At 50.1% G+C, this 14,785-nt stretch overlaps 1 protein-coding gene across 1 annotated transcript in view; it reads left to right on the top strand.

Annotated features, from left to right (window-relative positions):
• PKNOX2 (PBX/knotted 1 homeobox 2) overlaps positions 1–14,785 on the top strand; it is a 248,570-nt gene that overhangs the window by 176,084 nt on the left and 57,701 nt on the right. The window contains exon 4 of the mRNA XM_023534735.1: positions 10,909–11,048. Coding sequence (XP_023390503.1) covers positions 10,909–11,048 — 140 coding nt within the window. The remainder of the gene's footprint in view (positions 1–10,908; positions 11,049–14,785) is intronic.

Below are 14,785 nucleotides of genomic sequence, written 5' to 3'. Positions count from 1 at the left end.
GTGTGAATTCCTTCTCACGCTGCTTCCGTTCTTCTCCATCTCTGCCACAGCCTGGCCACCTGCCACCTGGACTCTCACAACCCCCTCCTCCCACTGCCCAGCGCCCCACTGATCCTACAGAACTCTCGAAGTTACTATGTTCTCTGAAGTTGCTCCCCCTCCCAGCAAGTGTCACTCCAGTCCCCTCCCAGAATCTTCGTGGTAACACAGCAGCCCTCTCACTTCTTCTAGGCATACACCCTTCACTCACGTACTCTCTCTCCACCTCTGAAGTGTCCTTCACCTTCTCCCATTTCCTGTAACAGTCCACATGCAATATCACCCACCAAGTAAAGTTCTTTCTTCGGTACCTCCACCAGCAATTTCAGAAAACCCTCTGAATTTACTAGTTTCTCTACCCTCACCTTATCCACACACTGAAAACTCTTGCAATCAGCACCCCCCACTCTTTCTCAAATACAGACACATATATAGCTTTCCACAAATATTCTTGCCCTTGGCTTATAGGAAAACAAATATTGTATCTGGTCTAGTCGTGTACATATTCAGAGTTCTGCCTGCCTCTGTCTGCTTGTCCCCAGCACGCCAGGCTGCGTGAAAACAGAAATCCTGGCGGGTCCTGGTCTGACCCACGAGGCACAGCCCCTATGAATGAGGGCACTCAATGAACAGTTTAGGAACCAGTTGATATGTAGGTATCTAGGTGCTTATGTATTCTGAATTGATGATGGGCGCTGTTAAAAGGGTTTGGCAATTCACCAAGGGTGCAGCCTCATTATTGACCAGAGGGAGGCAGGACAGGCAGTCAGAACTCTCAGTCCAGGAACAGTGTGGAAAGCTCACGAAGGAAGCCATGTACTTCCTTAGGACCTTTTGGCCAAAGCTGTGTTCCTCCACCCCCACCATCCACTCGCAACCCTTGGAGTGAGGAGAATGGTGTTCAGGACCCCAGGAAACTCTGCTTGGAGATCTGAGGTCGAGGTGATGCTATCTAACCTCTCCTGCCAGCGGAAGGCTAAGCCAGGCCAGCCATGTCAGGGACGCCAGACCTGGCTCTCTGTCCCTCCGAGTACCTTCTTTCCCTCTCTGTTCCAGCACCATTCCCACATGGGTGGGGCCAGGGGAGCAGTCATCCCAGGGAAGTTGGACCTTTGATCAGTCATCGGGGTCCCCATCTGGTTTCATTAACTGGAGGCAGAGGGGTTGGCTGGGGCTCCTGGCTGTGAATGTCTCTGTCCAGGCCATGCAGCTGTGACGGGTAGAAGAGAAGCGGGTTCAGATGTTTTCACACTTTACATTCCTCTCATCTCTTTAAGGGCTGGAGCCCCCTGCCTTGCAGGACCTTCTGCTCAGCTGCCTGTGAAACTCATTCGCTTTGCAGCAATGGAGTTAATTCAGCAGCTTTGAAAGTCCTCCTAAGCCTTTTCTGTGGCTGTGATTGACGGCTCCCCGTGCCCCTGGGGGCAGCACCCCAGGAACCATATGGGCGACCTGTCTGCCCTTGCTTTGACACATCCAAACGACTCTTCTCTTTCCCTTTTATTTTCTGCTGGGTCTTTCTTCTCTGTGCACAGTGACCTTTCTCCCTGGCCACTTGGGCCACCCATGTCTATAAACTGGACACATCCCTGAACTCCAACTCACTCAAGACCCGGAGTCCTCATGTATAAAAGGCAGAGCGGCCTCAGGTCCCACCGCGGGGCCTTTATGTCTACACTTAGGAGACAGCGGGCCAGCAACAAGGCTTGTGAACAAACACTCACTCTAATGGCCTTGTCCAGGTTTTTTATTTGATGAACTTGCTACCTGAATTCTGATATTTACCCAAATAACAGAGATTTTATCGCCTATCCTCATGCCTCCAAGCAGGATGAGTGCCCTGAACAGCTACAAAAATAGTTAATGGCCCAAGTATACAAAGCTTAAAATAAATCAGGGAACAGGTGATCAAGTAGCTGGGGCTGAGGAGCACTGGGACTTGCTCTGCCTCCCTCCCCGGGAGATCTTCTAGGAGCTTTGGTGTCTGCATGGCCCAGGGGGAGGGGAGTGGGTGAGTAGGGGCCCAAGGGTGCTCGTTCTTGGAGTTTGTGAACTGCAGGAGGAAGAGTATAGGATGACTCGACATAGTAGAAATCGAAGAATCCTAGGCCTTGTCCAAGCCACGCTGCTGATGAATTATATAAACTTAGGCGAGTAATTTCAGTACTCTTTCTTTCATTCACTCATCTATTCAATAAATATCGAGTGCTTTCTGTGGCCTTGAAAACCTTGCGCTGTGTCCTGGGGGGAACAAAATTAATGGTTCCTGCCCTAATGGAGCTTATAGTCCATTTGGGGCCTTAGTTTCTGCATCAGGATAATGGGAATCACTTCTGTCCTCCCTGCCTCACAGGATTGTTGAGAGTGTGGGTGTGAAAAGTAGAGTGTGTTTCTGGCCTCTTTTCACCCATCTTTATCCAGCAGCCAAAATTGGGTTGAACTTTATTTACTCTACTTTTCATTAGGAACACAATAGGCATATCAAATATGTGTTCCTAGCTGTGCACACCCCCTTACACGCACACACGCTTACACACGCACTCACACATACTCAGACGCTGTGATTCTGATGTGCCCCCTAAAGGGCCTCCTGGAAATCACTGGTTTAGGACTATCATACAAGTGAGGGGTCTCCTAGAAATGGATGGAAGGACGGGGAGCAGACAGTTCCCAGGAAAGTGCACAAATCTGGGACATGAAAGACTCAGATCCAAGTTCACAGCCTTCCTCCAATTAGCCACATGTCAGTAACACCCCAGAAGTGCAGGCAGGGCCAGTGAACATTTTACAAGCCTCGTTCGTAAACCACTGCCTACAAATCCTTTTAAAATTAATTAATTAGTTAAGACCCTCATGTTACACCACTAAATAAATTTTCTGTAGTCTGTTCTATCCAGTTGGCTCTGGAATCAGAATGTAGGTGACCCAGGCCCGCTCTTCCAGGAGGCTCTTAGTGCTAAATTGGGCTGCCCTGGCCCTGTTGCCAGCCCTCCCTCTTCCTGTGCTGACTGAATAGGGAATATTTGGAGGAGCCCTCCCTGACCCCTCCCCTTTTTGGATCTCTGAGCCTTTTGACACATCGCTCAGGCCACTCCTCATACGGGTCAGTCATTCAGTCATTTAACCAACATACTGGGAGCCCACCATGAGCAAACATGGTAATGGGAGCTGGAAAACCTGTCCACCAGGGAGACAGACAGATAAGGGCTGGCAGCGTTATAGGCGTTAAGGTTAATGCATACACGATGAGACAGGGATCGTGGCTACCTGGGTCTGCGGGGTGTGCAGAATTGGGAAGGCTTCCTGGGTTAGGGTTAGTTGAGAGAGGAACAGGCTTACACATGGCCAGGAGGGAGGCAGGGCTGGAACGTGGACATTTCCTGCAGAGACAGCTGTCAGAGCAGAGGCACAAAGATGTAAATCATCAAGCATGTTCAGGCAACCCTATCCAGTGGGGTCTGATGGGGTGCAACAGAGGGGAGGGGTGCTGTACCGGAGACAAGGCCAGGGTCGGTGAGCAGGCCCGAGCCTGGGGTGCTTGCGGGCTGTGTCTTTGCCCCCGAACGAACACTGGCTGTGCCTCCTGCTGCCTCCCACCTGTTCAGGCTAAACCTCATATTTACCAAATGACTTCAAGTCCTGACCTCCTCCCAAGTCCTTGGACTCTCTCCTAGTTGAGGGGAAACCAGATCTCGCCCTGCCAGCTTGTCCTGGCACTTCAGGGAGTGCCAGCTCCTGGACAAGCCCAGCGCGGCCCCTAGTGGGCCAGGCCCGGGCAGCTCCCATGTTCCATGGCCTGGCAGGGTAGGCACTGAGGATGGACAGCTCTCTTCCTGCCCGGGTCAGGTGGAGGGCTCAGGAGAGGGGTGTCTGCTTAGGAGAACATACTGAGACGGTGCAGGCCTAGGTTGTCCAGGGCTTGCAGAAAGGACCCCATGAGAGGTTGGTGGGCATCAAGTCACACAGAGCAAGACCATCTGTGGGGGAAGAGTGTATGTAGGGGAACATAGGAGCATGGGTGCTAGCGTGTCTTAGGCAGGGCGTGGGGTTGGATTCAGAAAGGAAGCACCCACCGCGTGCAATGTACCCTCACATATGCGCTCATGTAGCCCTGGGAAGATTTATTAGCAGCTCCGTTTTTACCTGATAGAGAAACTGAGGCTCAGGGGAGCTGAGTCTCTTGCCCAAGGTGACTTAGCTGGTGATGAGTAACATCACCTTCTGCGATACCTCAGTCCCCTCTCCTGGGTGCTTACAGGCAAGTAGTTTCCTTTGGCAGGGGCAGGATTCCCAGGGCAGCCCACGTAACAGAAGCAAAAGTGGCAGCCGCGAACGTGGGCTGCAGGTTGTATGGGTTATGCTAATGTACCCACCATATGCCGAGTAGCTTCTAAGTGCCAGCTGCTTTGCATACGTTATCTCATTTACTTCTAACAACCCTGTACCTTAGGTATTATTACAGCCATTGAATAGTTGAGGACCTCAGATCAGAAAAGTTGAATAACTTGCCCAAGTCACACAGGTGGAGAGTCCAGTCCATTAGATGCTCCTGCCAGTGTTTCATGCTGTGTCCGATTGTCTCCAGCTCTGGGCTGGATGCCACCACTCCGCATAAGTCAGGGACTGTGATTTCTCTTGTGGCCCAAGGCATTTGGGGTCAAGAAGGTAAATCTGCAGCTAAAAAGGTATCATTGATAGGAAGGCCTGCCTACTCCCACCGGTCATCCTTGCACTCAACAAATATTCGAACATTCTCTGTATCACACACTGGGGCTGTAGCAGAAAACAGGAAAGACAGGTCCCTGCCCTCCAGGGTCCACAGTCTAGTGGTTGAGAGAGGCAAGAAAGCAGACATGGCTAAAAAGTGTGTTCGGAGCCATGGAAACCCAGAGCAGGGGGCCTGACTTGTCCCTGATGCTCAGCTAGCGCCCACCGAAGGAGACAGTGGTGGGAGTTAGGAAGCACCATGGCCATTTCACAGCTGAGCAGACTGAGCCCTAACAGGTCAAGTTACACATCCAAGGTTACCTAACAGTGAGTGGCAAATGCAGGACTCAGTTCTATCTGATGCCAGTGTCTCCTGCAAACTACCCAGTGGGATGCTAGAAAGACCCTGGTGTCATCCCCATTCTGAGCCACCTGTTCCTACCTCCCATGAGCAAAAGAGAGGTACTCTGAATGGCAGCTGGCAACAGGCGGTGGCCAACCATGATCAGTGCTGGGCACGCCGAAGGGTTGGGTTTCTCAAGCCTTAGGTCTCTGGCTCCTCCGCAGCCTCCAAGGGAAGTGAACCATCTTCAATTAATAAACCACCCATGACTTCCTACTTGGGTTCTGCACAGGACTATTGCTGGCATGACCAGTGTTTGGAGGAATTGACTTGAACTTATATTGGAGCGGTATTTTGGGGGGTGAGGAGAAGCTGGGCCCACAGTGAGGATAGGGTGAACTAGACGGAGACCTCAGAGTGTGTGCTGGGAAACAAAGCTTCATTTTGATTCTAGAGAATCAATTCCTCTCTGCCCTCTTTTTCACTCAGGGGGAAAAAAAATCTTCCCATTCTTCCTTTCAAAGGAAAATAATTACATACAATGATTCACACTGTGATTTAGTCAGAAAGCCCTTGGTTCTCGCCCCAACCTTTGCACAAACTGTCTGTGATCTCTAGCAGTTTCTTCACCTCGGTGGGCTTCTGTTTTCTCACGTGTAGAATGGGGATCATACAAACCTATTGCATAGGATTATTGTGGAGCATGAAAGCCTACAGAGATATTTTATTAACTCGTTAGAACAGAATGTGCTCCCTCTCCCCTTATGATTGGGAAAAAGTGATGCTTAACAGAAACGAAAGCATCCGTGGGACATGCCGGTGTCAGCAAGGGCAAATGAGGCAGGCAGGTAAGTGTGCTCCCCAGGGTCTCCCGAATCACACTTTGAGCTTCTCCTGTTCATTTCCGTGGTCAGACTAAACTGTCAGAGTGGCTGGATTTCTCAGCCCCTCCAGATTTTGTATTCCTACACACACAGCTTACAACCCCAAACTCTTCCCACTTAATTTTAGGACGGGGATGGTCGAGACCTTTCATGTCAAGGTGTCACAAACCAAGATCGGGCAGGACCCTGTAGCTCCCAGCTTAAGGCAGGGCCAGTTCCAGCCAGATGAAAGAGAAGTCCAGAGGTTGTGTCACCTGTGGAGGCAAGAGTGTGGAGTGGTGACCCAGGGTCTTTGCCTGAAGAAAGGACCCTGTGCAAGTTCTGGACCCAGCCCCACAGCTCACAGCAGTGGCCTTCTAGTGAATGCTGCCACCCTCCCCTTCCACTCGTCATCATCCTGTTCTCTTGATTAATCCTCACAGCCTCACAGGGAGCTGGTGTTAGACCCGCATTTTACAGATAAAGAAACCAAGCGTCCAAAAGCTCAGGGAAGTTACCCCAAACCATACAGCTAATAATTATCAGAGGAGCATCAAACCTAGGGCCTGGGTCCCTTGCTCCTTTCACTCTCCAAGGCTTCTCTGATCTTCCAGAAAGCTCTCCAGACTCCATTCAAGTTTGCCTCTCCTCTGTGCCTCATTCCCCTACTTGAAAAAGGTCCTCCTCCCCTCTCCGTGATCCGTACCGTACCCTGTCCCCAGTCTACTGCCTTTGCAGGGTTTCCAGAGAGCACTGAGGTCTCCTTAGAGGAAGGCTCGGAGTCTGGATCCGCCAGTTCTGGGATTAGTTGCGAACACACCAGATGGCCTTATGGCACGTACGGCTAATGTTTAGTTTCTTTGTGTGCCAGATCGAGGAGAATTGGAGAAAAAGCCTGACCTCAGTGGTGTACTAGTAAATATTTAACAAGCAGATCTCTGGGTGGAGATTGAGGAGAGGCCCTGATGTGCAGCATTGGCTAATTTCCGTGCTGTAAATGCTCCCACCATGGCCAATTTCGATATGTGATATCACTCAGCTTACAAAATTCCTGAAAATTTAAATTGGCTTCCACAGGCCAGAACCAGGGAGCTCCAATCCATCATTTAAGGGTCATACCCTGTCCTGGTCCATCTGGTCTGTCCCCCTGCTCCTGATCGTCAGACAATACTGCCCAGTAACCTCACCCCAAAGCCTCGTTGCAAGTCACCCTCATCCCCTGCGGACAGCTGCGGGGCTCTCTCTTTGCTCTTCAGCTCTTGGGGAAACAAGTGTCTCCGGCTAGAAAAAGAATTCTATTTGGAGATAAACACTCGTTCTTCAAACCTGGAGGAAATGCAGAGGTTGCCAAATCGGCCCCCAGGAGCTAAATAAATTTAAATCACCTTTCTGCTCAGACCAGTTCAGCTCTGCTCTCTTCTCCCTCATCCCCACTCAGAGCCCCAGTAACAGCCTCTCAGCAGGGGCCCCTTGGGATGCTGGTAAGTGAGGGCCTTTGCTTACACTTTTATTCCGAGCTTTCTTCTGTTACTCAGCAGGGCTCTCCCTACCCCCACCTTCCCTGAAGTCCTGCATAGAGAGGGACTGAGGGGAAACCGAGTGCCTCCCCTCAGTCCTCTCTCCTAGAAGTCCCTCTTCGTGGGAGCCCCTTCAAAGAAGCGAGGAAATTTGCCCTTCATGGGCAGACCAGAGCACACTAGCCTACCCCGTATTTCACCCATAAACGGGCTGTGCAGACGTAGATGTGCCTTACTTTAGGAGAGAAGCATATTCTGGAAATCTCGGGTTTAATAACAACCACCACCCCTCCACCTGGGGAGCACGTCAGAGTTTCCAAAATACTTTTATATACTGTGCATCATCTACTCCTAGCCTCCCGCCAACCCTGTGTGGTAGGTAGTGATTATTAAAGCCCCCTCATGGCGTCCGAGCCCGTTGGTGATGAAAGGGACTTCAGATGTCACCTAACCCAGCTACCCAACTAAAGAGCTTCCATCCCCTACACAGAGGCCCAGTGGATCGGTCTCTGCTTGGCCCCTTCGATGGTGGAGACTCACCACCTCCTGGAGGCAGCCCATTCCAGCCTCGGAGAGCCCCGAGGCTTGGGCATGTATTTGGATGGAGCACAAATCCGTCTCCATGTTACATAGATTTAATGCAGTTTGTAGTTCGACCCTTCAAGGCACACAGAACAGGACTGATAGAATCGAATCTTCATTCAAATGTTTGAAGGGGGCTCACACGTCTCTCCATCTCCTCACTCCTGTGAGTCTTTTTCTCACATATTGCAGATTCCTTCGGATATTCCTCCTGTGACGTGGAGTGGAATCCCTTCGCCGGGCCAGTCAGCACTCCTCTGAATGTCCCAGCACAGTGCTGGGGGAGGAGGACTAGAAGCTATGTGTGAGCTTTGCTTCTGTTACTTCATCCTCAGATAGCTTTAGTTTAGGTCATTTTTTTTTGGACAGACACATTACACTTTGGATGTATTGAGCCTGCTGTCAACTAAAATCTTGCTGCTAAACTGTGAACTGTGTCTCTCTCTCCCCTGTTCTTCACTTATTGATTTTTTTTTTTTTTTTTGGCCGAAGAGTTAGAAGTGTTAAATTCCGACTTATTAGATGAAAATGAATCTTATTAGACTTAGCATGTGGCCAACATCTGTAAAGATCTTTTGGATCCTAGTTTCCTGTCACCCACAAAGTTGCTGAACATAACTTAGGGCGCACTCTAAATCGCTGATAGAAATATTGAAGAAGAGGGCCGAGGAGAAAGCACGTGGCCCTGTCCCAGCAGCCTGCATCAAGCGGACGTCTACCCTTTGATTGTCATCCTCTGGGGGAAGCTGACTAATCCACACACTGGTCTACCATGTCTCTCCCGTGTTTTCCACAAGAATATCGTGGGAGGTGCGGTGCTGAGGTCACTTACACCACTCACGCCTGCCACATCTCCTGATCTGCCAGCTTAGTATTCATGTTCAATCCAGATATTGAGCTCTATCACAGAAGGCACTCGGCCTCGTGACCCCAGCACCTGGCACAGTGCCCAGCACATGGCAAGGACTTGAGAAGCATTTGAAGACATAATCGGTCGCATTTGTGAATGAAAGGAACTGACCCAGATCAATGTGAACATCAGCGATATTTAGTTTTCGAGTCCACCTTCTTCCTGTATTTTGAAAATTGGAACATTCATTTTTAATTTCTTCCTTATAGCACCTCTTTAATACTCATGAATCCTAAAAGGTCACTAATTTGCTTACTGACGAGAAAATAGGAACTTGGGAAAGTTAAGGGATTGGCCCAAGGTCAAAAGCTTATGACAAGAGACAGTAGGATTCATGCAATCGTCTGCTGGCTTCGAGGTACCATCATGTATGTGCACCGACTTTGGGAAAGTTCTCCCAGCTCAGCGGCATAGATATTTCATCCCAACAAAATACGATGGGGAAACGGTATAGTAAAGCAGGTATATTTCTTTTAGAGTCTCAATCTCATTCACTGTCCATCATTCGTTAATTCAATTCACAGATGCAACAGATATTTATTGAGCATCTACTAGTGCCAGGGTTTTCTGGGCCCTAGGAAAATAACTGTTAATCAAGCCCTCTCTGAGCTTAAATTTTAGCTGGAAGCGGGAGAGAAAATTACCAAGCAAGTAGATATATAACATATGGTATGGCAAGATCTGTGAAATAAGGCAGAGCAAGGGGACCGCAAGGGGCGAAGGGGCTCTATTTTACTCTGAAGATGTGGCATCTGAGCAGAGACTATAAGTGAAGAGAATGAGAGAATACATGTCTTGGGAATATCAGCACCAGCAATACTGTGGTGTATTCATGGAAGAACAATGTTTTTTCTTCCGGAAGGCAGGAACCTAGATCATCTGATGAGCTTTCCATGCTAGGAAATATTTGATTCTTTCAAGGTATATTTATTCATTTATCCACTCATTAATTTTGTCAACAAATACTAAGCATCTACTCTGTGTCAACTGAGTGCTGGGGGTGAAGATGTGAACAAAGCTTTAGTGCAGGATGCAGACGTGTCTGGAGCTCGACAGCACAGGGGTAAGAGCCGTCATGGGCTATGGACAGGCTGGAAGAAGAGAATGGTTGAGGCATGTCAGCGTTCATGACATTTTCAGGTTCCATTTGACTAAAGGAAATATAACAGAAGCATTAAATGGTGGTTAATGATAGTTATCAAAAATTTTAAAGCTGTTTAACCATTCCTTTAAATCAAATCTTATACTGAAAGTTCAATACATAATATTAAAAGGAATTGCTCTGATTATAACAAAATTCGGGCCCTGGAGACACCTTCTGAAACTTGTAACAGGATGAAAACTGCTGCTCTAAATATTTGTTATGGTTAAGAACGGAAATCTGTCCATCGTCCACTAAAATCCGCTTATCTTCAGGTACCCAGGTAAACCAAATTTGGAGAACCGTTCAGTTATTAATCAAAACAATTAAAACAGTCACCTCTGGCTTGCATTAAATGGAATAAACCTCTGCCCGAATGAGAACTGATTCAGCTGTTTTTTTCCTCCTCCTTAGTCATCGAATCGAACTGAACACTGCCCAGTCCAGCCCAGATGATTCACAAGTACAGTTTAAAGGCCTCACCATTTTGTTTTTCTCTGTTTCTGGACAGAGGGCACTGTCTTAGTTTGCACTGAGAATCGTCTCTTTGGAAGTGTGTTGGTGCACCACCTGGCTTCGAATAGTCCGAAATTGTTCTCTAGAACGTTCTCATTTGAAGAAAGTCCTGCTTTCTTTCCACTGTAATGCATAAACAAACGGACGCTCATTATACACTCACGATTCTCTCGCACACATTCCCCTACCCGCCCACACACCATAAGCCAAGGCAGACCTCACAAATCCAGCTGAGGAGCCAGCTGTCATGGACACACTAACCCACCGCCTCTTCTTTCTTCTCTCTACAGATGACGGCAACTGCTCAGGCCCCCTCTAAGGCCCAGGCTGTCCACATCTCCGCACCCTCAGCTGCTGCCAGCACTCCCGTGCCCAGTGCCCCCATTGACCCCCAGGCCCAGCTGGAGGCTGACAAGCGAGCTGTGTACAGGTAGGAGATGCTACAGCAGTGCTGAGAAGCCCCCAGCCAGCCTCAGGCCCAGCTCAGCCCTGAGAGATGAGGTTGCAGGCCAGTGGGTGGGCTCATCAAAGACAATGGCCAACAGCTGCTCCCTTCGCAGCCTTCTCTCTCAAATCAATCCAGAGATCCCTCAGCTGGCCACTATGGATTGATGCTAGCTTCCTGGAATTGTCTAGTGAGGGATATGAGAGCCTGGGCAGCATCTTTTAGGAGGAGCCCTTCCACATCCCAGATGGAGAGATAATGAGCCAGAAACCATCAGCTCAGCAAACAGGCAGCTACCCGGGGATTCCCCTTGCCCTGTCCCATTGTTGCCTTCACTCCAGCAAGAGCACTGGACATCTGATTGCACCATCTAGGACTCGGTATTACGCAAACCTTAGCATGCCTAAAAATCATTAGGAGAGCTTGTTAAAACGCATGGTTTTAGGGTCCATGCTCAGAAATGCTTAATCAGTAGGTCAAGCTATAGGAAGAGGAATACAAACTTTAAAGAACGTTCCAGGTTATTTAATCTAATGCAGCTGGTCCTTGGACCACATTTTGATTCACGGTAGTCTTGGGTTTTAGCAACAGGTGTCGCGTGCAGCTGTGTAGGTTCTGGCACATTCCCCAGATGGGGAGTTTGCCGATAGCAGGCACTTGGCTCATCTTTCTCTGCACTAGTCCATGCACCCAGAGCTGGGATCTGAATGGTCCACAGGGTGGGAGGGGCTCATGGAAATTCCTGTCTGTCTGTGTATGTGGCTGGGAAGAAGGTAGAGTCATCTGAGCGCAGGCCTGAATGAGGCTCCAGCAGGGACTGTGCTGTCGTTTGTCCAGAGCCACTAAGAGGAGGTGCCTGAATCACACTCAGTACTGACCCTCGCTGGAGGCTGGACCCTTGCTCACCTTCTCTGTGCGAGCATAGATGTTCACATGTACCAGTGAACACAGCTTACCTCTGGCTGAGCACACACTGTAGCAGGTACTCATGGCAGTAACATGTGGAACGGGCCACCGAGGGTAGGTAGGGAAAAGATTGATTTCTTCCTCTCCCTCACCCCCCACAGTGACAGCGCCTTATGGTAATGGTGGTGATTATTGTTGTTATTATCATTGTCGTAAGGGCATTATTTTTAGTTACTCAGATGAGCTGAATGCCTCTAATGCCAACAGTTAAGTCCGGAGGAGTGGGCTCTGACCCATAGATCCTGGCATGAGGATGCTTCCCAGATCTGGAGGGAGGATAAATCACAGTGCCTGGCCCCCTGCCCAATGCACAGGCCTGGTCCAGCTGCTTGCAGGCAGTGAGCTCTTCCTTGGGCCCCCAAGAATGCCAGGATCTGGTCACAGTTTTGTCAGAGAGCCTCTAAGGTGGGGGAGGGGCAAACCAGCCCAGTATGGGACTGGGCACTCCTGCCCTCCCACCCCTCCTTCCTTCACACTCCTTCATCGAACGCTTACAATTAGTATGTGGAGACACTGGCTGGAATCCAGGGGAAGGAAAGTAAACCTATAAAGCGCACGGGCTCTTCCCTGTCTCTCCAAACAAGAAACCAACACAGTGTGGGCAGTGTTTTAACAGAGAAGGCTTTACAGAAGAGGCACTACTCGAGTTTGATCTTGAAGGCTAGTAAGGAGAATGGGTAGAGTAGGACCTTCCGGGCAGACTAGAACCTGAGGTGTTTCAAGAATGGCCAGGAGCCAGAGCGGCTGGGTGTGGGGAGATGTGGTTGCAAGCACCTGTAATTAACCTGTGGTGCTTCTGTGTGTGGGTGTAAGAAGGGAAAGGAGAATAACATGGCCTCTGGAAACTGCCTGATGGTCTGATGACTTGGGGGTACGGCCATTATACTCCATTTAGATCACTGCTATTCAAAGCACAGTCCATGGCGAACAGCATTGTGCCACCTGGGAGCTAATTAGAAATGCAGACTCTCGGGCCTTACTCAGACCTAAGGATTCATGATCTGCAGTTTAACAAGATCCCAGGTGATGCATACGCACACTAGAGACTAATCCCAGGCACCTTCTGAGATTCCTGGGCTCAGGGACTGGAGCCGAGCACAGATCAGAGTCTAGAGAACCCCACCACCACCACCACCACCAGATTAATGTGTGACAAAAAGCTTCCAGAAACTGAGGCTTGAGTCCTGCTTCTGTATATGAGTCTCTGAACTTTAGTATCATGATAGAACCTCGTAGGTATGTTTGGTAAGAATTCTGGAGACGGCCCATGTAAGCCCCTGGCACTATGTCTGGCACAATGCAGAGGGGTCCCCGTGTTCCTACCAACGGGCTCCATAGCCCTTGCCAAGATCCCAGGCTGCTTCCCCACCCAGGCCACACAGGAGAGGCAGGCCATCTCCCACGTGGGCGCTGTTTATCAGGACTTCTCTTACTCCTGTCTGCCTTCACACCCGATCTTTACCTTCTCCCAGCAGCCTGACCACCCTACAGCCCTTGGTGTTTGCCCAGGATATCTCTGCGGGTCACCACCAACTGTCCAGCCAAACATGGCTGCCCAGCTTCTCTTCTCTGCAGCCCTTCCTGCCTGCCTCCTGTCCCAGGGTTGTCTCCCTTAACCACACCTCTCCCATTAGTACCAGCTGCCCTCTCTACAGCCCTTGTGAGATGACAGGGAGAGAGCTCAGCCTCCTGTAGGGTCGGGTAATTTTAATTAGATTTGCCTGCCTGGGGCAGCCCGGCTGCTCCAAAGCACTTCAGGGAGTCTGCATTTCATGTCAATAAATGTAACAAAACCCTTTCAATTCAGACTAGTGCCCACACTGACTTTTGGGAGCCCCCACCACGGCCCCTCCCAGACCCACAGATAAAGAGAGGGTGGGGGAAGCCCCTCCCTGCCTAGGCCCCTACAGGGTGGCAGAGGGGCGGTGTGACAAAAGGGAGAGGTGCCTGTGAGTGAGAGAGCCTGCCAGTGCCCCTGAGGTTTTATTTGTGTATGAGGATGTGTTAATGAAATGTACAGGTTCCTTCTGATGTGGACACTGTGTATGTGGTGGTGGTGGGGTGGGGAGAGCGGGGGGAGGCGGAGGGGAGGCCGAATCTGTCTTTAATTGGATCATACCAGAGCATCATCTGGACTAATCAGCAAGGCAGCCAGGAGTCCTGCTCAGATTAATGACTGCAGTCTAATCTGAGCAGATCCCGTGATTGGATGCACATCGCGGGTAATTGTGTTCGTGGCCCAGGAGCAATACTGAGAGAGGGTCTGAGGAGGAGGCCCCCATGCAGTGGGGACCGCAGGCTTGGATCCACTCAGTTCTCTCCTTCCTTAGCTTCCACCTCAACCCCAGGGTTTTCCCCACCAAGAAGTTAAAATGTAGCTTGGACCACAGCGCCCCATCTCTCCGTGCTGGTGGACAGCGTTGGGTGCTGTCTGGGACTTGGCGGTTAGGTTGCCAGCAGCTCAGAATCACGGCCAAGAGGGTGAGGTTAATCCAGCTTTCACTCTCCCTCCTCCCCTCCAGTCTCCTTCCTTCCCCTTTGAAGTGAGTGGGTTCCCATGGAAACAGTGATGTCCTGGGGAGCAGAAAAGTGGCAGGGAGCTCTGCCTGGCCAGGTGCAAGTGGGGGAGGAAGTCGGCTTTGCTGAGACTGCTCTGAGGCCAGTTGGTTCTTATCCCTAAGACTCAAAACCTCTCTGAGAACCCAGGAAGTGGACTGCCTGGTGCTGAAGAAGTTACCTGTTATTGATGGGAAATG

The sequence above is a fragment of the Pteropus vampyrus genome, unplaced genomic scaffold (assembly GCF_000151845.1).
Source record: "Pteropus vampyrus isolate Shadow unplaced genomic scaffold, Pvam_2.0 Scaffold130, whole genome shotgun sequence".
NCBI classification, from domain to species: Eukaryota; Metazoa; Chordata; class Mammalia; order Chiroptera; family Pteropodidae; genus Pteropus; species Pteropus vampyrus.
The sequence above is the reverse complement of the archived record's forward strand: the minus strand, read 5'-3'. Positions and strand labels throughout refer to the sequence as shown.